Source organism: Puma concolor, chromosome B3, assembly GCF_028749965.1.
Source record: "Puma concolor isolate L17-30 chromosome B3, mPumCon1.1.hap2, whole genome shotgun sequence".
In the NCBI taxonomy this organism is placed as follows: domain Eukaryota; kingdom Metazoa; phylum Chordata; class Mammalia; order Carnivora; family Felidae; genus Puma; species Puma concolor.
In genome coordinates this window covers 103515073-103541937 of record NC_141672.1, presented here as the reverse complement: position 1 = coordinate 103541937, position 26865 = coordinate 103515073, and the positions used below count along the sequence as shown (strand labels likewise).

The window sequence follows — 26865 nt, the reverse complement described above, 5'->3', positions numbered from 1 at the left end:
CCTCATTTCCTTCCCAGCTGTGTGGTGAATTCCACATTGCTTGCACGACCAACACCCAGAGGCCCACTCACCTCAAGCTGCCTTAGATACTGGTAGATATCCTTAACGTAGTCGCTGCAGAGCTGAGGGTTCTCCCAGTCCTCATTATCAATATCCTCGATTTTGCAGAGCAAGGCATCAGAGAAAGCTTGGCAGAGGTTCTCTTCCTTCATGGAGATATCCTCCGCTGGGGGAGCAGGACCCTACATGGACAAATTAATGTGCAATAGCCTTAATCATTAATCATAGCCAAATACATGCAGAGGCAACTGGTTTTAAAAGTAGCATATGCATTTTTAAAATATGTGAAAGCCAAAACAAATTTCAGAGTAAGAGGTGACTAACTCAAGATGTAGTAGATGAAGTTTTTAGGGATATACTCCTCTGTTTAAAGTTCTGTAATTTCACTCCAAGTGAAAACCTTAAGTCCTCACCATGGCCTGTGGGCCTGCATGATCTGGCTTTCTCCTCTTCCTCTGCTGACCGCCTCCTATTTCCCTGCCCTTGGTTTGCTTCACTGCAGCCTCCCTCACTGCAAGTGGGCTCCCTCTTCACAGAAGCTCTTTTCCCTGCACCCCTGTGGGTAAACTTTTAGTTTAAAAGTTACCTTTTCAATTAGGTATATCCTGACCCCCCATTTTAAATCACTGTCTGCCACCTATCACCACCCCCACCACATTTCATTCCTCTTACTCTGTTTTTCCCCATAGAACCTATAACCTTCTAACAGATTATGGAGTTTACTAATATATGATGTATATCATTTTCTGTCTATGTCTGCTAGAGTGTAAGCTCTATAAGCTTACATTTATTTAAACTGATTTTGGTCCCTAAGGTATCTCAAATACCTATATCATCCCTGACACATACTAGGTGCTCACTAAATATTTATGCAATGAAAGAAACTTAGACACCTGGGTTAAGAGACTCTTAGAGCTGATAGTTCACCTCAGCTGTAGCCTCTTCTGCGAGTATAAAGATTTCCTCTCGTAAACTAATTTATTCTAAATTGAGAAACTGGCAACTAAAAAGCAGAAAAGCACATTCCAGCCTATGAATAAAATAGGAGGAGGAAGCAAAGACTGAGTAAGCACACACCCAGTATTTTCTTATGCTGACTGGGTGGCTATTAAAGTCACACAAATTAAAAATTTATAAAGTAAGTTAAAAACAAGCATTTGGTAATGAAGTATAAATAAACCATTACTTTTCAAAAGAATAAGAGGTACTTCTCAAAGTAAAACCTAACAGGACTGCTAGACTATAAAGACTGGGTATTAAAGAAATAAAATATAGAAAAAGAAGGATGTATAATAAACAAACCATTTTAATTTATATTAAAGCTCAGTGATTATAGTTTCCAGTCTTAGAGAAGGATAAAACAATAACAGCAGCAGCAGGAAAATATTGATAGCAGTTCAGATCACATCCTTCCCTCAAACACCAAAGTTCTTAAACTGAGGAAGGGTCAGCTGAGCAAGTTATGCAGGTATGCATGCCACTTATTCAAGAATTTAAGAACCTCAAGGGACTAGAATGAATAAGAGCTACTTGGGGTACCAGGGAAAAACCTAGATAAGGTTACCAGAGAAGATGAGACCTCAAGGCAAATGAATAGGCAAAACGTAGGCAAGTACAAAGTCCCAGAGGAAGCCAAGAAATAAAGGCAAGTCTTGGGAAGTACACGCTGATTTGGAATGGTGGGAGGTAGTGCATGATGTGAGAGAAGATGGGCTGGAAAGGTGAGCAAGAACCTTGCTAAGGAGTTTAGATTTTACCCGAAGGGAAGTGAACCCACTGAAGGAATGGAGCAAGAGTGGCTAGAATCAGAGGCACCTGGCTGGCTCAGTTGGTGGAGCAACAGACTCTTGAAATTGGGGTTGGGGGTTCGAGCCCCCTGTTGGGTGTAGAGATTACTTAAAAATAAAATCTTAAAAAAAAAAAAAAAAAAAGGTGTTGGGGTGTTTGGGTGGCTTAGTCAGTTAAGCATCCAACTCTTGATTTTGGTCCAGGTCGTGATCACACAGTTGTGAGATTGAGCCCCGCGTCAGGCCCTGTGTTGGGTATGGAGCCTGCTTAGGATTCTCTCTCTTCTTCTCCCTCTGCCCCTGCCCTGCTCACACATGCAGGCACGCTCTATCAAAAAAAAAAAAAAAAGAGTAGCTAGAAACAGATGGGCTTTTTTTTTTTTTCTTTTAACGTTTATTTATTTTTGAGACAGAGAGACAGAGCATGAACGGGGGAGGGTCAGAAAGAGGGAGACACAGAATCTGAAACAGACCCCGGACTCTGAGCTGTCAGCACAGAGCCCGACGTGGGGCTGGAACTCACTGATCTCGAGATCATGACCTGAGCTGAAGTCAGTCACCCAACCGACTGAGCCACCAAGACACCCCCAGAAGGGCATTTTAATAAGCACACATAGCTTGGTTAAGTTCAAGGATATGTTTATGTTTCAAGGACAAGGTTCATCACTCTCTCTCAGGGAAGTGCAGTCAGTACTAGGAGGCTGGTTTAAGGAGGCAGAGATTAAAGTCATGCACTGTGTGTGCTGCCTTAGCAGCCTGAAATGTTTCCCTGTGTCTATTCAGAAGTACACCTGAGTTTAGCCATATCCCAAAGCCACCAGGATGGCTAATTGCTCTGGCCCTTAATTTAGAATTTCTTGAAAGCATTCCTTTTGGACTCCAACAAAATTTAATTATAAAATCCTGTGCAAACAGTAGCCTAAGCTCTAGGGGCCAACTATGTAATCCTACGTCCTAAAAAACTAAAAAGCTGGGGCGCCTGGGTGACTCAGTCAGTTGAGCCTCCAACTTCAGCTCAGGTCATGATCTTGCAGTTCATAGCTTTAAGCCCTGTGTCAGGCTCTGTACTGACAGCTGAGAGCCTGGATCCTGCTTCAGATTCTGTGTCTCCCTCTCTCTCTGACTCTCCCCCACTCATTTCTCTCTCTCTCTCAAAAAGAAAAAAAAAAAAAAAAAACATTAAAAAAAAAGAACTAAAAAACTAAGAAACTAGCTAACTAACCATCACAAACTTTTGTATGACAAAAGTAGTCTGAGAATAAAAATATTCAAATTAGATTAATGAATGAGTTCTGTCAGTTGTCAGAGACAACTGAAAAGTCATATCAAAAATAATAAAGATGTGAGATTTTGCTGAACTTGAGAAGCTCCTGTAGTAGATAGTCTGAGTAAAGGCCACTGAAATTCTACTACTACTGAGGTGGGTTTGTTGACAGAATGTATTACTATTAACATGCAAATGTGTAGGTGTTTGCATGAGTTTTGATAAAACAGACTTCCCTTATTTACTAAATTTATGATAAACAATGTCAATTAAGTACAAGAAAGGATTCCCAGAAAAACTGATGCTTCCGATTAGACAGCTCATGATTTGTAGCAATAAGTGTGTACTTCTACACACAAAGGCACACACAATTGCAGAAAGGCAAAATCAAGTACTGGGAATAGCTTTAGGGAATACACTGAACTGGAATTTGGAGGGTAGGGATAGTAAGAATCAACTTTTTTTCAATGCTTATTTTATATTATTTATTTTTTGATAGAGTGTGAGCACACACATGAGCGGGGGAAGGGCAGAGAGAGAGAGTCCCAAACAGGATATGCACTGCCAATACAGAGCCCGACCTGGAGCTCCATCTCATGAGCCATGAAATCATGACCTGAGCTGAAATCAAGAGTTGGACACTTAACTGGCACCCCCAAAATGAGCTTTTATTCTATATACCTGATGTATTTCTGTAGTATTTTGCTGTTATGACTATGTTTCTTGTGTTATTAAAAATAAAAAGCACTTTTTTTTTTTTTAAGATTTTATTTATTGGGGCACCTGGATGGCTCAGTCGGTTGAGCGACCAACTCTTGATTTAGGCTCAGGTCATGATCCCAGGGTCGTGGGATCGAGCCCCGCACTGACCTCTGTGCTGAGCTTGGAGCCTACTTGAGATATTCTCTCTCTCTCTCTCTCTCTCTCTCTCTCTCTCTCTCTTTCTCTCTCTCTCCTTCTCCCCCACTCATGCTTGCTCTCTCTGTCTCTCAAATAAAAACTAAAAAAATAAATAAAAATAAAAATTTTGGGGGCGCCTGTGTGGCTCAGTCAGTTAAGCGTCCAACTTCGGCTCAGGTCACGATCTAGCGGTGTGTGAGTTCGAGCCCCGCGTCGGGCTCTGTGCTGACTGCTCAGAGCCTGGAGCCTGTTTCGGATTCTGTGTCTCCCTCTCTCTCTGACCCTCCCCCGTTCATGCTCTGTCTCTCTCTGTCTCAAAAATAAATAAACGTTAAAAAAAATTTTTTTTTTAAATAAGAAAAAATAAAAATTTTGTTTTTAAGTAAACTCTACACCCAACATGGGGCCTGAATCTCCAACCCTGAGATCAAGACTCACACACTCCACTGACTAAGCCAGTCAGGCACCTAAAAAGGCACTCTTCTTTTAAAAAAAATGTGAATAGTTGTGCTTATTTCCCTTTTATATCTTGTTTTTGTATTAAGGATAGTTAAGCCATAAAACATTCTCATAGCTGAATACTGACTATTGTAGAGGCCACTTTTATGCAACAGGCTTGAGCAATGAAACTTGATCAAGGTAAAAGGGCCCACAGTGACCACCAAGCTGAGTGCAAACAAGCAATGGAAAGGGGCTCATTAAGCAACTCACCATAGGCTCTAACTGACCAGTTACAACCAGGCACAGTTCCTAAGATTACCAAAAAAGGGAAAATTCCAAAAGTCTCATACTCCCTCACTCCGCCCTTTAACTGTGGCCCCTCACCATCACCTCCCCACAGACAGTCTCTCCTTTGCTGTCCTGCCCAACTGCTCCCTTGCAGTGTGTTTTTTAAAATTTTTTTTTAAGTTTATTTATTTAGTTTGAGAGAGAGAGGGAGAGTGCAAGTGGGGGAGGGGCAGAGAGAGAGGGAGAGAGTGAATCCCAAGCAGGCTCCACACTGTCAGCACAGAGCCCAGTGTGGGGATTGAACTCACAAACCCTGAGATCAAGAGCCAAAATCAAGAGCTGGGTGCTTAACTGACTCAGCCACCCAGGCGCCCCTCCCTTGTGGTGTATTTAATAAACTTTTCTCTCTTTTGTTCTGCCTTGGGTGAATTCTTTCACCACCCATGCCACCAGCCCCCACCCAAATGTCCCATGTTTGATGGCACCCCCATCCAATCAGAGCGACCCGTAACTACTACTGAATTTAGTGTTTACATCAAATCGTAAGTCTAAAACCTCATCTGAATTTCTAACTCTGACTCCCCAGCAGCTCTCCTCAGTGTGCATCTATCTCTGCTACACCCTGTTTTAATGTGTGCTCTGACATTCCTCCAATTGACTGGGGCTCCTTTTGGACAGAGCTGGTGGCTCATTCAACTGGTTTCCCCAGTACTCAGCAAACAATGTGGCTAGGACAAAGCCTTCTTCCTTTCACACAACTCAGTGTTTGCCAAAGCCTCTTTGGTCAGCAAAAAAATAAATAAAATAAAACAGCAACAACAAAAACACTGTTTTCTCCCAAAATTGCAGGATAATAAGCTTCTGCAAACACCTGTGAACAGCGGAAACACTTTCAAGTTCTCAGCCAGAGCCCTTTGTGATTCAGTTGCTTCATCTGCTACGAGGAAAGAAACCTGCCCTCCAGTTTTGCAGAGGATGGTATGGATTTGGCTGGGAACATCTGCTTTCATGAGCACACGGCTTATAAATTTTCCAGGGCTCACTGCTGCTAGAACCCTGTGCTCAACTGGCATTTCCACACCTCCAGGGACTGGCTATAAAGGAGCAGCAATGACTGCAGATACAGCAGATGACAAGTAAAAGCCAAAAGGCTGATCAGAGCCAGGCAGGCAGAGAGGCTCATCTGCCAGCATGAGGGGACTCCCCCTGAACTGTGGACTTAATCATCTCTTCTACATTACATTTCTCAGAGAAACGTCTATTTGAATTGGAAGTAAGTATTGTTCATTAATCCCTGACATCTAATAAAACGAGAAGCACATTTTAGCCACAGAAGTGATATTTGTATCAACTGAGTTACAGGTCCATAATTCTTTATGTGAAACACAGTGGCCTCAATTTTGTCAGGAAGCTAGAGCAAAAGGAGTCACCAAGGAAATGCAGGGTAACTCAGAAAGAGTGGAGTTGCAGAGGTCATAGGAAGAAATTTCTCCTCTGTTTTGTTCATAACATTTTTGGTTTTTTTCTTTTAATTTCCCTTCTTCTCCAACTGGAAGATTAATATGTACCTATGGTGAAAAGACTGAAAATTTTAAGCCAAACATCATACGCAAAAAAAACTGATGTGGCAAACAAAGGCAAAAGAAGAAAATTAAATTTCCTTTCAACTTACAGCACATTGACAAGTCCTTGAGATAGGCAGAGTGACCTTCGTCTGCAAACTCAGCAGCCTTGATGTTGACACTTTGCTAAGGGCAAAAGGCAATCTTAGCCCAACCTCCTAGGAACCCATAAATCTACTTTAACATGTAGAAATTCCTTTATCTCTACCCCCGCCCAACAAGATATATGTTGGCAATCATACACACTCCAAGTTTATGGCCCTCTGACATACATCTGAAGGGTCTCATAACTGAACTTTTTACTAAGTAGTAATGAATGACCTTTCCCTAACAGCAACTAGTCCCTCAAGGTCCTTAAAGCCATACAGACTTACCCTATCCCTAACCCCCTCCCAACTTGCAAGCATATAATCTTTCCCCGGTCGCATCCCCAGTGCAGCTCTTCCTGCCCACAGGTCCTGTGGTGGTTTAATAAAACCACCTTTTTGCACCAAAAATGTCTCAAAAATTCTTTCTTGGGCTCCTAATCCCATTTTTCACATCATTTGGCATCCAACATGGGACTGAGCCTTCTCATCTGGACTCTGAGCCTCAGTACCAACTTGGTATTTTCTCTTTTCCTTTACTTTCATTTCAGGGGCTTTTCAAAGAGCATAGTCTTATTGGAACACTTTCAAGTCAATTACTCAGGCTGCAATCCTCTAGCCCGTGGCTACTCTACAGGGAGGAGAAAGCCTGCCTTTTGGCTGGAAGTTAGTACCATGGCTGGAATGGTAATAAGACCCAGAAACTTGATGCCCTCTCTTTATTTCTGTCCTTATGCAAAGCTGCCTGTCTTGGGCACGGGACAGCCACCCAAGCAACTAGCATGGCTGCCATCTTAAGACTCCTGTGTGAGGTTCCCTCCTCACTGGTCTCATGTGATCTTCTCCATATCTCCGTATCTCTGGTCTGGCTGCAAAATGTCCACTCAGAGCCAGCCGAAACCAGTACCCGATTGAATTAAAGACCAACTGAGGACTGTCTCCTGGAGAAGTTGGGTGTAAAGACTCCATGTGTTGGAATGTCGCTTAGACCATGATGGATTTCTTTCTTTACTGTTCTCCCAACTAACTACTTGAACTACAAAACTGGGTAATTTCCCCTTGTAAAACTTTAGTGTTTTTCATGGGTTAAAAGCGGCAGGTTCCGCAAGGCAAGTCAAACTAAAGCAGGGCCTTCACAGCATTCTTGTCAAGGCAAGGTCAACTGAAGCATGGCCTTCACGGCATGTTCTTTAAGGCACAGCTTTCAAGGCATGGCACAGTATTGTGGTCCATATGCCAGGCACCCATTTGTAGCCTAAGAGGCAATGGGGAAGCAGAGGACACTAGCATCACTTCCACAGGGCCTTTCACAGGGCTTTTCAGGGCAGCACTGCCTTCAAGGCAAAGGAGTATGGTAATCGATAGCAATTTTCATTCCAGGGATGCCGTAGGTCACTTTGGACACCCAGAACCTTTGACATATCTTGCGTGGGATGCCACCTGGGAGTCAGGGGGAAATTTTGGTAGTGGACCCTCTTTGCTTTTCTAGGAGCATGGGAGCTTCTTCAGTCCCCAAGGATGCTCTTGGAATGCCTTTTAACCCACTGGAAACAATTCAGATTGCACAATTTAGGAAAGGACTGATATTCTGTAACACTCCATGGCCTTAGTAGGATCTATTGGTTATATCTCTTATGCAAGAAGCAGGACAAATGGACTGAAGCCCCCTGTGTCCAGGCTTTTATGGCCCTAAATCAGGATCTGGACCTTAGGGCCTCTTGCAGAATGTGTCTAACCACCAACCAGGTTAATAAATCTCCTCTGGACATATTGGATGATGATCGTCTGAATAGGCCCATTCCTCCTCATAAGCCTACACTGCTAGAGGAAACTCTAGCAATGATTCCTCATAATTAGGATACTGTTAAGGCTGGGCCTCAAACAAAGAAGGCTTCTTGATGGTTTTATTCCTTAGTCACATTTGTCCCAGGGACTACCTCTTTTGATGTCCAATTGCAAATAGAGGCTTTAACCTCAATTTTGAGGTCGAAGAAGCCTCAAAACTTACTATGTGACAGTCCCTGACAGTAATGACTCTACATCAGGTCCAGAATGTCTTAGAGACCCAAAGGCTACCAATGGATGAAGGGAGGTCAACTTACTAAATACAGACTATGTTTAGAGATACACCTGAAATAAAACTTATCAAATGTTAAACCCAGATATTCTTTGCCTGAGCCGGATCATCATACTTCTGTGTTAGAACATGACTGCTCAGAGATTATTGATCTTGTTTATTCTAGCCAATCAGAGTTGAGATTTCCCTATTGAAAATGCAGTAGTTTCTAATGGCAGTAGTTTCACAGAAAAAAGGATAAGAAAAGCTGGGTATGCTAAAGTCAGTCTAACTCAAGACTGTGGAGTCCAAAGCCCTCCAGGCAAATACACCTGCCCAAAAAGCAGAGTTAATAGCACTCATTCATGCTTTACAATTGGCAAAGGGCCTCAAAATTATTATCTTTACTGACTCTAAATAGGCCTTCCTAGTCCTACATGACCACAGAGCGATTTGGAAGAAAAGGGGATTATAATCAAGCCATCACTCTCTAATCAAACATGGCCCCCAAATTATTACTCTTCTTGAGACTGTACACCTACCTAAGGAGGTAGCTGTAATTCACCTCAAAGGACATCAAAAGGATATGACCTTAGAATCTATAGGTCATAGATTCTATGCCAATAACTTGGCAAAAGTTTTATGCCAGTCTCAACTCCAATAAAGTCCATAACTCCAGGGACACCTGGATGGCTCAGCTGGTTAACTTCAGGTCAGGTCATGATCTGACAGTTCATGAGTTCAAGCCCCATGTCAGGTTCTCCGCTATCAGCACTGAGCCGTCAGATCTTCTGTCCTCCTCTCTGCCCCTCCCCTGCTCACATATGTGCTCTCTTTCTAAAAAAAAAAAAAAAAAAAAAAAAAAAAATCCATAATTCCAGTCTATTCAGACCAAGAAATTCACATAGCCCAAGAACTGAGGATATTTAAAAGAAAAAAAATTGCACAGGACTAGCTTGTTAATAATAAGGGGAAAATCTTTATCCACCCACCCCCTGCCAAATAACCAACAGAAGGTAATATACAGTTTATTCCAGGCTACTGATTTGAGTAAAAAGGCCACTGAGGTGACAAAAACCTTGCTAGAAGAAACTGCCTTAGGTTTGGATTCCCCTGGTCCCTACAAAGTAACAATGGACCACCTTTTTATCGCATAAATAACTGAGCAAATAGTTTGGGCCTTAAAAAATTACTATTTACATTCAGCCTGACAACCACAGTCCTCTGGAAAGATGGTCCTCCAAAATCGAATGGCCCGTGAAATCCTGCCTACTGTTCAATGAGGCCCAGAATTAGATGACTGGCTCCTAAGGGACCCAGTAGCTATGCAGCTCTAACTAGTTGCCATAGCTTCCCCCACCCAGGCTGGATAGGCCACTGTACTCTGGGTTTTGCCCGAATGCATGAATGCATTATTAAAACCTTCACCAAACCAGCCAACCTTCCAAATTTAAAACAACAGTGGACACAGGGGCACCTAGGTAGCTAAGTCGAGTAAGTGTCCAACTCCTGATTTGGGCTCAGGTCATGATCTCGCAATCTTGATCCGGTGTGGATCAAGCCCCACACTGGGCTCCACGCAGGCAGTGCAGAGTGTGCTTGGGATCCGCTCTCTCCCTCTCTCTGCCCCTCCCCCACTCGTACTCTCTCTCTCTCTCTCTCTCTCTCAAAATAAATAAACTTTAAAAACAACAACAACAACAACAACAGTGGACACGCTGTGTGTTTCATTGGTATGACCACCTAGCATCCATCTTTGTTACCTCTTTAGGACTGGAGGATACTGTTTGACACATGGAAGTTCTTAATAAACATAGTCAAAGCCCTAAATGACACTCAAAATAGCATTTCCCTATTAAATACTGACGTAACACAGATGTGTAAAGCAGTTTTACAAAACAAGATGACATCAGATGTTTTAACTGCTGCACAAGGTGGAACTTGTGCTATTCTAAAAACAGAACACTACGTATACATTCTAAATTACCACAAAAATATTTCTGGGTTTCTAACTGACATGATCACTCAAACTGGTGCCTTAAAGGATCCCTCTCTTCCCTTTAATGATTGGTTAAACTCCTGGACTGGAGGAGGATTTTTGTCAACTATCAAAGGACTCTTATTTGGGCTTCATTTTCTTTTTGTTAATTTTAATCATGTTTTGCTGTTTTCTCCCATATCTCTTCACCTGGTGCTGAGACTCCTTCATTACCATAACTTGAAGCTGACAGATGATCCTTTCCACTCAGAAGATCCATACATGTGGTCTCCCTTGGATTCAAAGGCCTCTGCCATATATATATATAATATATATATATATATATATATATATATATTATATATATATCCCCAATTGACCACTGTTGACCCCTAGGTAAGGACATCTCTATGCTACTCATTCAGGAGGAAGAAGTTACAGAAGATAAGACCTTCCACCCTTAGCAACCTTAAAGATTTAAGGGTCAAAATTGTTCAGGGGGAATGATGTGGGATATAAAGACAAAAGAACAAAATTAAATTTCCTTACAACTTACAGCACATTGACAAGTCCTTGAGACAGGCAGAGTGACCTTCCTCTGGGAGCTCAGCTGCCTCAGTGTTGACACTTTGCTAAGGGCAAAAGGCATTTAAGCTGATCCAGTAATGGAACTACTGGATATTTACCCAAAGAAAATGAAAAGATATGTGTACCCCTATGTTTAAAGCTTATTTGTTTGTTTATTTTTGAGAGGGGGGAGGGTCAGAGAGAGAGAGAGAGAGAGACAGAGAGAAAAATATCAAACAGGCTCTGAACATCAGTATGGAGCCCGCCTTGGGACTTGAATCCACAAACCATGAGATCATGACTGGAGCTGAAATCAAGAGTCGGTTGCTTAACCGAGACACCCAGGTGTCCCATGCACCCCTACGTTCACTGCAACATTATTTACAATAGCCAAGATATGGAAGCAACCCACATGTCCATCCATAGATGAATGGATACAGATGTGGTGTACACACACAAATACACACACACACACCCCTGACACACATAGGAACATTACTCAGCCATAAAAAAAAAAAAAAGAATAAAACTTTGCTATTTGGAAGAACATGGATGGAACTAGAGGGTCTAATGCTAAATGAAGGAAGTGAGAGAAAGACAAATACCATGTGATTTCACTAATACGCAGATTTTAAGAAACGAAAGAGCTTTTCAGCCACCTGAAGACACCGTGGGGAAGACAGCCATCTACGAACCAGTGAGTCCTCATCAAACACGGAATCTGTGGACATCTTGATTTGGGGCTTCCCAGCCTCTAAGATCGGGAGAAATACATGTTTCTTGTTTAACGCCGGACAGGCTAAGACAAAGGACGTGTGGGAAGCGGCTGGAGTTGAAAGACATAAGTATCTGTTTGGTAGAAAAGGCCAGCCTCCCAGCGACCCAACAGCAGTTCTGTTGACATAACCCTGTTGATCAAAGCGATCCCCTAGCTGCCCCAGGCCAGTTCCTGTGGCTCTTGGTGGAATTCACTCTGCAGATCCGGTCTTTGGGTGGGGAGCCTCATCCTGGAAGAGGCCGCCGAGAAGTGCTCCTCCATCCAGGCCCTGTGGAAAGCAGCAATGACCCCCTCAGAAGACCCCAGCGACCCAAAGGCCAGCCCCAAGGTCACGGGCCTGGAGACAGACGTGGAGACCAGTTCAGGTAAGCGATGGCGGAGGGGCGTCAGCACTTCCCAAAGACCAGCCAAGGGGGCCTGGGGAGGGCAGATACGCTCCCCAGAGCCGCCAGGATTCTCAACCCATGGGTGGGCTTCATTTATTTCCCGTGTCAGCAAAGCTACCAGAACGTAAGCTTCCTTCTGAGCCTGTGTCGTGATGAAGGGCATACAGTTGAGAGAATGGATTTATTTGCTGTCTCGGCAACTCCAAAGTTAATTGTTTAAGAGTACAGGCTTTAGGGGTGCCTGGGTGGCTCAGTCGGCTAAGGGTCTGACTTCGGCTCAGGTCATGATCTCGCGGTTTGTGGGTTCGAGCCCCACGTCGGGCTCTGTGCTGACAGCTCGGAGCCTGGAGCCCGCTTCGGATTCTGTCTCCCTCTCTCTCTCTCTCTCTCTCTGCCCCCCCCCCCATTTGTGCTATGTCTCTGTCTCTCAAAAATAATTAATTGAAAAAATTAAAAAAAAAAAAAAAGGACTACAGGCTTTGGATTCACAGAGAGCTGCTCTGGTACTTTCTTCGTTGATAAGTGGGCAGAATGGCTCAGGGCTTATCCTGGAAGAAAGATGGCAGGAATTCCTTCCCAGGCCCGACAGCACAGGTGCTCCTGGTGTGCTCTGAGGCTAAGGACAAGGTTGTGTTGGGAGGGGAGGACCAGCATTTGCACAAACTGGAGTCTCAGTTTTCCTCGTCTGCAAAAGGTGACAGGACCTTCCTCCTGTTTGAGGACCTCATTACTTAAACAGTGTGGTCGGTGGACCAGCAGCACCGGCATCCCCTGGGAGCCTGTTAAAAACTCAGAACTGGGGCGCCTGGGTGGCGCAGTCGGTTAAGCGTCCGACTTCAGCCAGGTCACGATCTCGTGGTCCGGGAGTTCGAGCCCCGCGTCGGGCTCTGGGCTGATGGCTCAGAGCCTGGAGCCTGTTTCCGATTCTGTGTCTCCCTCTCTCTCTGCCCCTCCCCCGTTCATGCTCTGTCTCTCTCTGTCCCAAAAATAAATAAATGTTGAAAAAAAAAATGTTAAAAAAAAAAAAAAAAACTCAGAACCTGGGGGGCTGGGGGGCTCAGTCTGTTGAGCATCCGACTCTTAATTTCTGCTCAGGTCTTGATCTCATGGTTCGTGAGTGAGTTCGAGTCCTGCGCCAGGCTCTTCCCTGACAGCTTGGAGCCTGTTTGGGATTCTCTGTCTCCCTCTGGCTCTGCCCCGTCCCTGCTGTCTCTGTCTCTCTCTCAAAAATCTTCCCTGCTGTCTCTCTCTCTCTCTCTCTCTAAAATAACTACATATAGGCACTTGGGTGGCTGAGTCGGTTAGGCGTCCAACATCAACTCTGGTCATGATCTTGCAGTTCGAGAGTTCGAGCCCCGCGTCAGGCTCCGCGCTGACAGCTCAGAGCCTGGAGCCTGCTTCGGATTCTGTGTCTCCTTCTCTCTCTGCCCCTCCCCTGCTCTCTCTCTCAAAATAAATAAATAAATAAACATTGAAAAAATTTTAAATAAAAAAAAAAAAAGAAACGAAAGAGAAGCACCTGGGTGGCTCAGTCGGTCAAGCGGCCGACTTCGGTTCAGGTCATGATCTCAGAGGTTCGTGGGTTCGAGCCCCACCTAGGACTCTGTGCTGACAGTTCAGAGCCTGGAGCCTGCTTCGGATTCTATGTCTCCCTCTCTATTTGCCCCTCCACCGCTCACCGTCTCTCTCGAAAATAAACAAACATTTAAAAAAATTAAAAAAAAAAAAGAAAAGAAAAACAAAACAAACGAACAAAGAAAAAAGATATGGTGCATGTGGCTGGCTCAGTCAGAAGAGCATGTGACTCTTGATCTTGGAGTTGTGAGTCAAGTCCCATGTTGGGTGTAGAGATTACTAAATAAGTAAGTAAATAAGTAAATAAGGGAAAAACAAAAAAGAGACACACAAACAAAAAACAGGCTTTTAAGTATAGAGAACAAACTGGTAGTTGCTAGAGGGGAAGTCGGTGGGGGATGGGTGAAATAGGTGAAGGGAATTAAGGGTACACATATCATGAGGAGCACTGACTAATGTATGGAATTGTTGAATCACTATATGGTACATGTGATACTAATGTAACACTCTGTTAATTTACTTGAATATAAATAAATAAATAACTTTAACTGATCTCCTAATATTTCCCTATTATATAAGAGATATTCATTTCAGAACTAATGAAAAGTCCTCGGTGTCCCTCTAATCATTTTCTTAGGATAAATTTTAAAAACAGGTATGGAGAATAACCATTTGAAATAACACTGCCAAACTGCCTTCCTGACAGGTGGGAGGAACCACATTCAAACAGCCACCCATATAAAATGCTGCATAATGGTCTGGAGATAAGGCTGAAAAGCTGCTTTGGGTTTAGCATCTAGGATGTCACTAGAAACCTTCAAGGAAAGGCCTATGAAAGGAAGGTCAGTCTTGAGTATTTGTGCTGAGCTTTAGCTCTTGATCTGATGCTCTCTCCTGGCTTTCTAATAGCACCATGCTTGCAACCATCACCTGCAAGGAGAAGGCTCACAAGTCGGCCCCTCTCCTTCAGATGTTGCTGGTGTATTTCTGACTGCATTTCCCGGCGGATGTTTCTGTCACCTCAACAAGTCTAAAGCCAAATGAGCCGCCTTCCCCAGAACTTCCCCTCCCTTTCCTGACTTTCCCATTTTTTAAGTTATTCCTTATTCTTATTCCTTTACTCCAAGCAACACAGCTAAAGAATTCCTTCTAAATACAGCACGATGTCCCTGAAAGGAGCGGGTACACCCCAACATATTCAGTGTTGTTTCTTAGCACCTACAGACACTGGCATATATGGGTGAGTGCTTAGGGGTGATCTGAGCTAGTTCAAGACCCTCATCAGCTCTAGCACGGACAACTGCAATACCTCCTAATTTAGGTCCCTTCCATGGCCAGTCTACACTGCTTTCATCATTTCCCACCTCCTCAAAACTTCCCTCACTGCCTAATGGGATAAAATCCAAGTTCCAAGGCTTTCAAATGCAAATGCAACCTTTTTCCCAACTTTATTTTCTGCTTACTCACACAAATCTTCTGACCCAGCTTAGATGTGCTGACTCTTTACCCACAGGACAAAATTATAGGCCTATTTCTGCTTTGGTGCCTTGATTCTTGTTGTGCTTTGTTCCCTATAAGGTGCTCTTTACTATTAGCATCTCCCTATCCTTAAAAATCCCACCTATGAAGTTTCCTCCAACCACTCCATCCCTTAGTGTTCTCTCCCTCCTGTACAAGCACCTTCTGAAAGATGGTACTTCCATCTACCCCAGACATTTGATACTCAATCATCCATTGCCCAGGGGCATCTGGCATCATTCCCTGGGATTACTAATTTAATTTTAGGTACATATGCTCCTTCTGGATAAGAGAGATATCAAGGCAAGATATCTCTTTATCAGCCTTAACACTACTGGATGTGTTTATTAAGTGGTCAATACATATATTTCTCAAATATATCCAATGTGTTATTTTGAAAATTTTCAAACAATGTTATAAATGTTATTACTGTATATTATATATAGAGTAAAACCTTGGACTGCGAGTAACTTGTTCTGCAAATGTTCTGCAAGATGAGCAAACATTTCTAATAAATTTTAACTTGATAAATGAGCGATGTCTTGCAATACAAGTACTACGCGGTGCTGAACATCACATGATCACAACTGAGCCAATGGTTCTCGTCTCTCTCACTCCCTACAGGATTGTGGATGATGGTCTCCCATGCTCAGATGCTCGGTTTCAGGCTGTGGTGCTTAGCAGAAATCAGTGATTTTTCAGAACGTTGGAAGGTGCCCACAACTGGTATTGGTGTATTTTTTGTCACTTCAAAGCACTTATGGACAGCTCTTTGCTTTTCCACACAAAAGTAAGCTTAGGAATGCTTTGTTTCATTCTAGGTCAAGCTGTCTGCAGACAGAGACCCCTTCCTCTGCTGCCTTATTGCTAGTTACATTGAATACAGTATATGACAAAAGTTTCATACTGTACTGCAGTCAACATCTATGCAAGAGTATAAAATGACCCCCTTGCAGGAAAATGGTCAAAAGAAACGCAGTAAGGGGACCATTACGGTATGAACGAGTATGCAAGCGGCCAAAATTGAATGATTTTATAAGAAGTCCACATCTGCATCTCCTCTGCAGAGGAGGAAGAGAAAAAGGCAGAGGAATCCCTCACTTCAAATGAGATTAGGGAGATATATAAAATGTGGGGAAATGGTGCAAAATTTTGTTATGAATAACATTAAGGTGCCATCACTAAAAGGATGGATATGCTCATTTCGTACTCTGCTGTTTCAAAGGAGAGCTCTAGTTATGAATGTTCTTCAAAAATGGCGGTGATGACAACGGCGCCTTTGCAGTCTAGCCGAAAACAAGCTATTTCATTAAGTACATGTGTAAATACAAACCGTCCCACCTTTGGAGCCAACATTTCCATCTGTACTGGTTTCACGGAAGCAGTGGGTTTCAGTTGTTTGTTGACATTTGCTTTGGTGGGTTGAACAGGTATTTTGGTGTTCTGAGTTTTCTACAAGGGAAAAGAAATGTAACAGGGCAAGAAAGTCAGTGGTGTTCCTCAGAGCTATACACAATCAGCCTAGTGTACACATGGACAATCTTCATGGCTATTACCTTAGCTATGTGTGGAGGTCTGGTCGTAACTCTATTTCCAATTTCTTCTAAAACTGCCCGCCTCATTGTCACATGACTCTTAGCTTTAGAATTAACTCCCGTGTCTACATTCTCCAAATCAGTGGACACCTAAAAAAAGAGGGGAGAGAAAAAAAGAGTTAATGAGAAGTGAAGACAACTTACAATACTTTGCTCATGTCAGGTACCAAATGCAGAACTGATTTGGGAAAGGTGAATTCGTGGATATCTACTTGTAAGAGGGAGAAACTACATTGTAGAAAGTCTAAAAATGCTGAGTGATTGATCACATCACTCTTAATTAGGCAAATCACTTACCCAGCTTATCTGTAAAATACTCTCATTAAGAGTTTAAGGGGGGTGCCTGGGTGGCTCAGTAGGTTAAGTGTCCCACTTTGGCTCAGGGCATGATCTCACAGTTCATGGGTTCGAGCCCCGTGTCAGGCTCTGTGCTGACAGCTCAGAGCCTGGAGCCTGCTTTGGATTCTGTGTCTCCCTCTCTCTGCCCCTCCCCCACTCATGCTCTGTCTCTCTCTCTCTCTCTCTCTCTCTCTCTCTCTCAAAAACAAACAAACATTAAAAAAAAAGTTTACAGATAAGGGATTATTTCTCACATAGCACCCACTTATTAGAGATCTCCGTATACTACCCATCTACTTAACAACTTTAGAGAGATTAATAACAAGCACAATTAAAACACTATTTAAAAGCTTTAATAGGTCCAAGTGTTTAAAACCTAAACTAGCTTTGATTTTTATGCCATTCTACAAATAAGAAGTGCTCCTATTGACATGATCTTTAGAGATACTGCCTTTTAAAATGAGGCTGCCATAGCAGGGACACTCTTATATTAAGAATATTTAGGGGGCATCTTGGGGGACCTAGGTGGCTCAGTCCGTTGAGCATCTGACTGCAGCTCAGGTCATGATCTCGCGGTTTGTGGGTTCAAGCCCTGGGTGTGGCCCTATGCTGACAGCTCGGAGCCTGGAGCCTGCTTCGGATTCTGTGTCTCCTTCTCTCTGCCCATCCCTCACTTGTACTCTGTCTCTCAAAAATAAATAAATGTAAATAAATAGAATAGAATAGAATAGAATAGAATAGAATAGAATAGAATAGAATAGAATATTTAGAGGGCATCTGGATGGCACAGTCCCTTAAGTGTCCAACTTTGGCTCAGGTCGTGAGCTGACAATTCATGAGTTTAAGCCCCACATTGGGCTCCGTGTGTCCCCCTCTCTCTGCCCCTACCCTGCTCTCACGTGCTCGCTCTCTCGCTCTCTCTCTGTGCTGACAGCTCAGAACCCTGAGCCTGCTTTGGATTCTGTGTCTCCCTCTCCCTCTCCTTCTCTGCACCTGCCCCGCTCACACTCTGTCTCTCTCTCTCAAAAATAAACATTAGAAATAAATACTTAAAAAAGAATATTTAGAAATAGTTTTCACAGGTAAAATAATTTTACTCTAAAATTCAGACAAAGTTGAAATGGTATGAAATAAAAAACCATTGGATGACCTTAACCTGCTTTAGACAGAGTATGTTTAGAAACAAAACTTGCCAGAAAAAACAATTCATACAGACAAGTTTATTATAGAAGTGAACGTTTCATGAGGAAAAAAACAGCATGTCCTATCCCTAAAAACTGTGGGTCCTAAATTTTTCAATCCTAAAAAAATCTCCCAACAGGAGATTTGAATGGGCCTTCCACAATGGACAGAATGGACCTACCAGAACAGAGGGGCAGAAGAAAACTCAAGCCTTCCCTGAATAGAAAGAATTTGACTATGGGGGCGCCTGGGTGGCCCAGTAGGTTAAACATGGGACTCTTGATTTTGGCTCAGGTCATGATCTGAAGGTTGGTGGGATGGAGCCACCGAGGTCTCTGTACTGACAGTGGGGAGCCTCCTTGGGATTCTTTTTCTCTTTTTGTCTCTCTCTGCCCCTGCCCTACTTGTGCTCACATGTTCTCATGCTCTCTCTCTCTCAAAATAAATAAATAAACATTTAAAAACAAGAATCTGACTATGGAAGAACTTCATGGGACAGATTAGACAAAAATTACTTGTCAGTTTAACTTACATCCACAAAGGATAGGAATTAAGTACTGATTGTATTCATTCAATTTTTAGGATTCTCAAAAGCACACTCTTCAATTTTTTCCAGCAGTAACTGCCAATTTTAAAAAGTATTTGAAATTTTAATGCTTATGTGTAATCTAAGTTTAAATCCATATGGAGGAGAAAACTGTCAGCTTTTAACCAGCCTTATAGCCAGGAAGACAGAACTCAGGTGTGTCAGGGCCCTCTATTTTTCAGCAAAGGAAAAACAGATCAAGTACAAGTCAAGCCCACAGGAAAACAAAACAAAACAAAACAAAAAACAAAACAAAACAAAATATATATATATATCTCCAATATATATATATATATATATATATATATATATATATATATATATATATATATATATCTCCAAAACACCATTAACACTTGGATTTTTGCAAAGATGAAATAAATGAATCTGGACCCTTCTCTCTGTCTGCCATATTGTTCTACATTAAATGTAAAATCTCTTTTACACTTGATTGAAGAAACTGAATTTTTGAAAGGGACAAATCTGTACGTTAGTGAACTTAGCCTGGGAGACTTCCTATGCAGAAATAAATGGGAAACTTAGAGCGAAATGTGAAAAATCCTTAACTGTTACTTGATCAAACATTCAGAACACTTTACTACCTACAGCGTTTCTTCCAGTGCTCTCCATCCCCACCACGGAGTTTGAGAACAGGGAAGGCAATTACAACAACCTTTATTTAGCTAGCACTCTAACAACAAAGATCACTACGGGATCGCTCGCTGAGAAGTCCAGTGCTGGAAAGGCTCACTTGACAGGTGCCACCTACGAGGCGCTTTCCTACACTTTCCCCACCCTAGGGCTGGGACTGGCCAGGGCGAAAGCGGGGAACCCTGAGCGGATCCCAGGAGGGGAGAGGCCCGAAAAGAGGACAGGCCGCAGGCCTGGGCCGCGGGGAAAAAAGGTAACCCGGCAGAACGGGAAAGCGGCGCGGCGGTTGGGAGGAAGAAGCCCTGCGTAGAAGAGAGGGGGCAGCTAGAGACGGGTGAGGGGGCTGCTCCGCCAAAGCCCCTGGTCAGTGGGTGGGGAGGTGGGGGGAGAAGGAGTCGGCTGGGCCCACTCACCGTCGGGCGTCGGAGTAGCGCCATGGGGGAAGGGACAGGCAAGAGTGCCAGCCCGACCCAGGGAGGGACGAGGACCGGAGATGGTGGACAGAAGCTTCCGCGGCGCCGTTAGCTCTGCACTCCAGCCTGCTCTGCTTAGGATCTTCGCAATGTCTCCTTGTTACGGGATTCAAATACCGCGCTGCTCGCGCCCCCATTGGGCGGCCTTACGTACGACGCGCTCTTCCTATTGGCTACGCAGGAGGCATTCCCGCAGGTGGATTGGTGGATTGGCTGAATTTTCCAGACCCGTTTGGTTGTCATAATAACTGGTTGTTTTTTCCGCCTACTGGCTTTTTTTTTTTTTTTTTTTTTTAAATCTCGGTCTCTTCTCTAAAATCAACAAAAATAAAATGGTCTCATTAAGAAATCAGACAGACGTAGGATGCCTTTTCTTAATTTTGAGTAGGTCTCACCTAAGGATGTCTCTCTACGTTTGTACTGGCTGGGCGGAAGTTCGTTCTAGGGAACACACTGGAAATGCCATTTCCAACCTTTATTCCTGTTAGGGAAATTTCGAGTTAGAGCTTAGGTTGTGTTGTCCTGGGTGGTGGAATTGACATCTCTGGGCGGTTCCCGGCAGCGCTGTTAGGTGGTTGAGACTTAAACGTGTGTTAAAGGAGTGGAAATTGTGACATTTACTCAAAAGCTAAGACTCCCCAGGTGCCTGGGTGGCTCAGTTAAGCCTCCCACTCTTGGTTTCTGCTCAGGTCGTGATCTCGGGGATTCCTGAGTTCAAGTCCCTCGTTGGGCTCTGCGCTGACAGCGCGGAGCCTGCTTGGGATCCTCATTCTTTCTTCCTCTCTCTTTGTCCCTCCCCAACTCAAGCTCTTTCTCAAAATAAGTAAATTTAAAAAAGAAAAGAAGAGCTAAGACTCCAAAGGTAGCGGAAAATAAAAGGCAAATGTGATTTTTGTGGTTCCTGATTCATGTAAGCTCTCCAGGATATTGCCAACACCTAGCACGTTTTCCCTATGTATTATGGTTGGTGTTCAATAAATATTCCTCGAATAAATGGCCCTATGATGTGTAGAAGATTTTAAAATGAGAAAGAAGGTGTGATCCAACCTTGGGCAGAAGAGCGGGAGGATCAGGTCAAGACAAGAAAATAAAAAAGGAAAAAGGGAAAGGAACAGGAAAGAAGAGAGAAAAGAAAAGTCCAATGGCCCACAGTAAAGGTGGTAGAATGATAATTGATAGCAGCCTCTATTTGAACAAACTTTCTCACCTGTTCTACTCTTGGAAAAAATGGCTTACCTCTGTGACTGGGGTACTAATGAACCTTGAATGAAGTTAAGTAATCTGGATCAAATTCTGCCCTTGCCCTTGCATCTGACATTTCTAAACCTGTTTCTTCTTCTGTAAAACAGGAATAATTGCAGCTACTATGTGGCATGGAAAGAAGTGATGACTAAAAATTAGGTATGCAGTGAAAAAGTCTTAGGAAGGAAAAATAGATGTTTAATGCGCTGAGGTTGCGAGATTATATTTTTACTTGTTATAATATTGTGATGTTATCAAAAGCTACAATTATGAAAATAACAATCCTTACCCTCTCACAGGGCTTTGTAAACAGGAATGTTAACGTGAATGGTAAAGTGCTTTTATTAACTGACTTTACATTGTCAAAATTGAATAATTTAATCCATATTAGATTGTATTTTCATTAAAAATGGAAGTAATATTTCTTTTGTATCCTTCACTGCAACTAACCTGGAACTTTACAAATAAACTTTTTGATTCAACCTTTTGTTTAATGCATTGTGGTCCATATGTATTTTTTAAGTAGTCTACACCCAATGTGGGCTTGAACTCAGGACCTGCAGATCAAGAGTCACAAGCTTGGGGGCGCCTGGGTGGCTCAGTCGGTTAAGTGTCCAACTCTTGATTGTGGCTCAGGTCATGATCTCACAATTCCTGAGATAGAGCCCCATGTTGGGCTTTGTGTTGACAGGACCCTGCCTGGGATTTTCTCTCTTGCTCTTTCTGCCCCTCCCCTGCTCATGTTCTCAATAAATAAATAAGCTTAAAAAAAAAAAAAAAAGTCACAAGCTCTACCAGCTGAGCCAGCCAGGTGCCCCTAGTCCTCCTGTATTTCCTGTTCCTTCCTGTCTCACATAACATTTATTGGTCACACTTCCTATATATTAATTTACATTAACTTTCTTGTTGAGTCCTCATAACAATATTGATAAATTAGGTAGTATTATCCCAAATTTTGTGTCATTTTTTTATTGGGCTATAATTAACATACATCAGTTTCAGATGCACAACATAATGATTAGGTATTTGTATATCACCACAGCAAGTCTAGTTAACCTCCATCACGTATTATCCCAACTTGACAGATGACGAAACTAAGGCTCACAGCAGTTAAATGTCTTGGCTGCAATCATAGGGCTTCTGTGTTTCAGAGCTAGGATTTGTACTCAGCTCTGTGCTCTTCCCACTGTATTTACTGCTGTCATTCTATTTACATTTGGCAGAGTGGGGAAAGTTTGAAACAGTCATCAAAGGAAATAAAATATTAAATTTACCAAAAAGAAATTTCTTGGAGGCCAATGGTAAAATTCTATATCATCAGTTCCTTTTAATGTTTTTAGTTTTTAGAGAGCATGAACGGAGGAGAGGCACAGAGAAAGGGGGACTGAGGATCTGAAGCAGGCTCTGTAGTGACAGCAGAGACTGATGTGGGGCTCGAACCCACGAATAGTGAGATTGTGACCTGCGTTATAGTCAGACAGTCAACCAACTGAGCCACCCAGGTGCCCCTGTTCACTTTAATTTCTTGGTCAACTACTGCTTCAAACACATGTACATATGAACTCCAGTGGATATAGGGTAAAGGGAGATTATTGTAGACAGAGGGTACATGCCAAGCAAAAGCAAAGATCGCTAGTACTGAACTGCCCAGGTGCCTGCCCCTTCACCAGCTGATTTTTTATCAGAACCCAGCAATCTTCCTAATATACTACCATGTTCTCCCCCTCAGTTGCCCTTATCCCATTTGTTACCCACCCCACCCATTTCTGCCTACCTCTTTCTGATTTCTTCTTTTCTCTCAATCAGCCAAAAGACTAGCAAATGTATTTGCTATACATTAACATTAAAGTGTCAGTTTGTGCAAGGCACTGCAGGGAACACAGAGAAGAATAAAGTATGAGCCATGCCCTCAAGTTCAAAACAGTGAAGGGGAGACACTTAGGAACAAAATTATTACAAGAGGCAAAATACTTCACAAAGGTGAAGACTGATTCCGGGTGGATGAAGGATGGCTTACTAGAAGGGAAAAGTTTGAGCTGAGCTTTGAAGGGTTAGAATTTAGCAGGCAGGGACAGGAAAGGTGTTCAAGAAGTGGGAGCAATGAGAAGAAACCTGTGGAAACACACATACTCTGAGGCATTTGCATCACAGAAATGTTAAAGATAAAGCTGCAGGGGCACCTGGGTGGCTCAGTTGGTTAACTGTCTGACTCTTGATTTCAGCCCACGTCATGATCTCACAGTAGGTGAGATTGAGCCTCGCATCCAGCTCTGTGCTGACAGAGTGGAGCCTGCTTGGGATTCTCCCTCCTTCTTTCTCTGCTTCTCCCAAACGTGTGAGCACGCACACACTCTCTCTCTCTCTCCCTCTCTCGAAGTAAATGAACATTTAAAAACAAAAATTTTTTTAAAAAAGATAAAGCTGCAAAAGATCCAGAAAATGAGGAATCATGGGACGTTTTTAAGAAGGATAATGACTTGGTGAGGGCTTTGTTTTAGAAAGCTGACCTGTTGTGCAGCATGAAGGATGGATTATAGTGGATTGGAAAGTTAAAGGTTTCCCTGGTGAGAGGGAACAAAAATTTGATTCGGAGGAGTGTGAAAAATGAAAAATGGAAACAGGTATGAGAAGCAATTTTGGAGAAATGACAGAACCTTGACAAATAACTGAATGTGACAGAAAATAATTGTAAAGCAACAAAAGTTTTTTTTTTTAAATTTTAAATAGACAAATCATCCAGTTTTTTTTTTTTAATGTTTTTATTTATTTTTGAGACAGAGAGAGACAGAGAATGAGCAGGGGAGGGGCAGAGAAAGAGGGAGACACAGAATCCAAAGCAGACTCCAGGCTCTGAGCTGTCAGCACAGAGCCCAACACGGGGCTCGAACTCACGGACCGTGAGATCATGACCTGAGCTGAAGTCGGATGCTCAACCGACTGAGGCACCCAGGCGCCCCAACATAAAAGTTTTGAGTGGTTATGTTAAAATTTTCTCTCAAGAAAAACTTGGTTTTATCCAAACCAAGTTATAAAGGAAAGAAATAACTTCTCTTGCTAATTTTCTTGGGAGGGGGAAGCATCCATCTTGATATCTTTCATGTTAAGCAAAAGGTCAACATTATCCATCCCATGAAGGTAACTAGGTAATCTATTACTGGCTGAACAGGATGCATGCATATGTCCCAGTCTAGGGCCTATGAGCTTGCTCAGGAGTAAGAAGACCCAGAGAGGGGAAACCAACAACTTTCTAGTGCCTCCATGGGCCTCCATTCAAAATGATTCTTTAAAATCTGGACCTCAAGCTTGTGATCTATCCAAGTTGTTTTGTTGTTGTTGTTCTTTGTTTTTAAATAAGTTTAATGCCTTCTATAAGCAAGGCACAGTGCCTACTACTTAGAAGGGGAAAAAAGGCATAAAAACTGGGTGCCTGCCCTCATGGTGTTTACAATATAGAGATAAGGTAGATGAGAGGATAACAATAGAATTTACTCATCCTTAGAGAGTAAAAAGGTACAAGTTCTGTTGAAGATAATAAACCACTAACTCAAGAGATGTAAAATTATGCTGTTCAATTATTCACAAATTTCCCTGTTCTCTATTATGACAGATAAATATTGTGAAGAACTCTAATTTTTGAATCAGAGCCTATTAGCTTTGGTAGAATACTGAGGAGCTGCAGAGTACAGAGAGTGTCCTGGCTGGAATATCAAGTGACTTTTCAGTAACAGCCCCAATTCTGGACTTACCAGTACCTGTGGGGTGTGCAGGCCTACTCAGATCTGAGAGCCAATCCCAGTTTCACAGAGATGACAGAGGGAAGACTGTGTCTCATTTCCGTTCACTCTGTAATCCTTTTCTGATTCCTTTTCCTTCTCCTTCTCCTTCTTCTTCTTCTTTTGTAAGTAATCCCTACACCCAATGTGGGGCTAAATCTCACGACCCCAGGACCAAGAGTTCCATGCTCCACCGACTGAGCCAGCCAGGCACCCCTCCAATTCATTCTTACTCCTATTTGCACAACTGTCCTTTATGAAACCTCTGCTCCCTTAGAAAATACCACCATTCCAAGACCTAACACAATAGCATGAGTTGAATTCAGGTAATTTTGTACTTTTTCATGCTTGGATCACACCTGGAGTAATGATTATTTCTAGGTATCATACTTAAACAATTTTTTAATCTTTATTTATTTTTGAGAGAGAGACAGAGTGTGAACAGGGGAGGAGCAGGGAGAGACACACAGAAACCGAAGCAGGCTCCAGGCCCTGAGCTGTCAGCACAGAGCCTGACGCAGGGCTCGAACCCATGAACCGTGAGATCATGACCTGAGCCGAAGTCGGACGCTCAACCGACTGAGCCACCCAGGCGCCCCGATAGGTATCATACTTTAAAAAACATTAATAAACAGTAAGTATCCAGAAAATGGTGACAAGAATAGCTAAGATGCTTAAGATCCAGGTTAAACAAAGTCAAGGGGACTAAGGATATTTCACTTGGGGAAGATCTAAAAAAAATCAAAATAACTGTCCTATAAAATCTGAAGATGTAGCATATAGGAAGAAACCGGATCTTTGCATTACTCTAGAATATACAATAAAGAATAACAGTGATGGCTTATAAAATGTGTGCATCTTAAATAAGTACATATAACTAGAGGCATGATCGCTGCATTAGTTAGGGGTCTCCGGAGAGAAGGGGGAGGGAGGGGAGGACAGAGTAGGGGAGGTAGAAGGAAGGTAGATTATATGGTATTGGCTCACATGACTAGATAGATATAAATGGTATTGGCTCACACAATCATGGAAGCTGACAAATCCTACAATCTCTAGTCTGCAAGCTGGACACCCAGGAAAGTCATTACTGTAGTTCCAAATCCAAAGACTGGTAGGTGAGAGACCCAGGAAAAGCCCATGTCTCAGTTTGAGTCTAAAGGCAAGAGAAAAACAGATGAGCAAGAAGAATTCTCATGAGACAAGTTTTTTTTGTTTTTGTTTTTTTCTATGCAGGCCTTCAGCTGATTGGACAGGGTCCACCTACATTAGGAAAGGCAATCTGCTTTACACAATCCACAGATATGCAAATGTTAATCTCATCTAGAATCACCCCCACAGATATACCCAGAACGATGTTTGACCAAATGTCTGGGCGCTCCAGGGTACAGTTAAGTTGACACATAAAATTAACCATCACAGTAATCACCTAACAAGAATATTGCAGAAAGAATTTCCCAATTACAGAAATACTTCGCTATCTCCCTCCCATAGGTTTCTTTTACTGAGATATCAGTGTAGAGAAGTTAAAGTTCTTCCACTACCGATTCCCCTGATGACTATGCTTGAGAACATAGGTCATTTTGCACACATGGCTTTTCCATATGCTAAAATTTGGTTTAGGAGGGAAAAAACTAAATGTGCCTAGGAAGTTTGTAGTAGTAATTCTAATAACGCAATAGGGCTCGTTTTACCTAACTGTAATAGGTTAAAAATGGCTA

At 42.7% G+C, this 26865-nt stretch overlaps 1 protein-coding gene across 2 annotated transcripts in view; it reads right to left on the bottom strand.

Annotated features, from left to right (window-relative positions):
• CCNB2 (cyclin B2) overlaps window positions 1-20256 on the bottom strand; it is a 30268-nt gene extending 10012 nt beyond the window's left edge. Inside the window, exons 1-4 of one of the 2 annotated variants that reach the window (XM_086710813.1) lie at window positions 20073-20256; window positions 16863-16991; window positions 16648-16758; window positions 72-242 (exon numbers count right to left, since the gene is read on the bottom strand). In XM_086710813.1, the coding sequence (XP_086566939.1) occupies window positions 72-242; window positions 16648-16758; window positions 16863-16991; window positions 20073-20096 (435 nt within the window). In that variant the 5' untranslated portion in view covers window positions 20097-20256. The remainder of the gene's footprint in view (window positions 1-71; window positions 243-16647; window positions 16759-16862; window positions 16992-20072) is intronic. The other variant, XM_025919069.2, reaches the window with a different exon arrangement.
• Between the last annotated feature and the right edge of the window lie 6609 nt (window positions 20257-26865).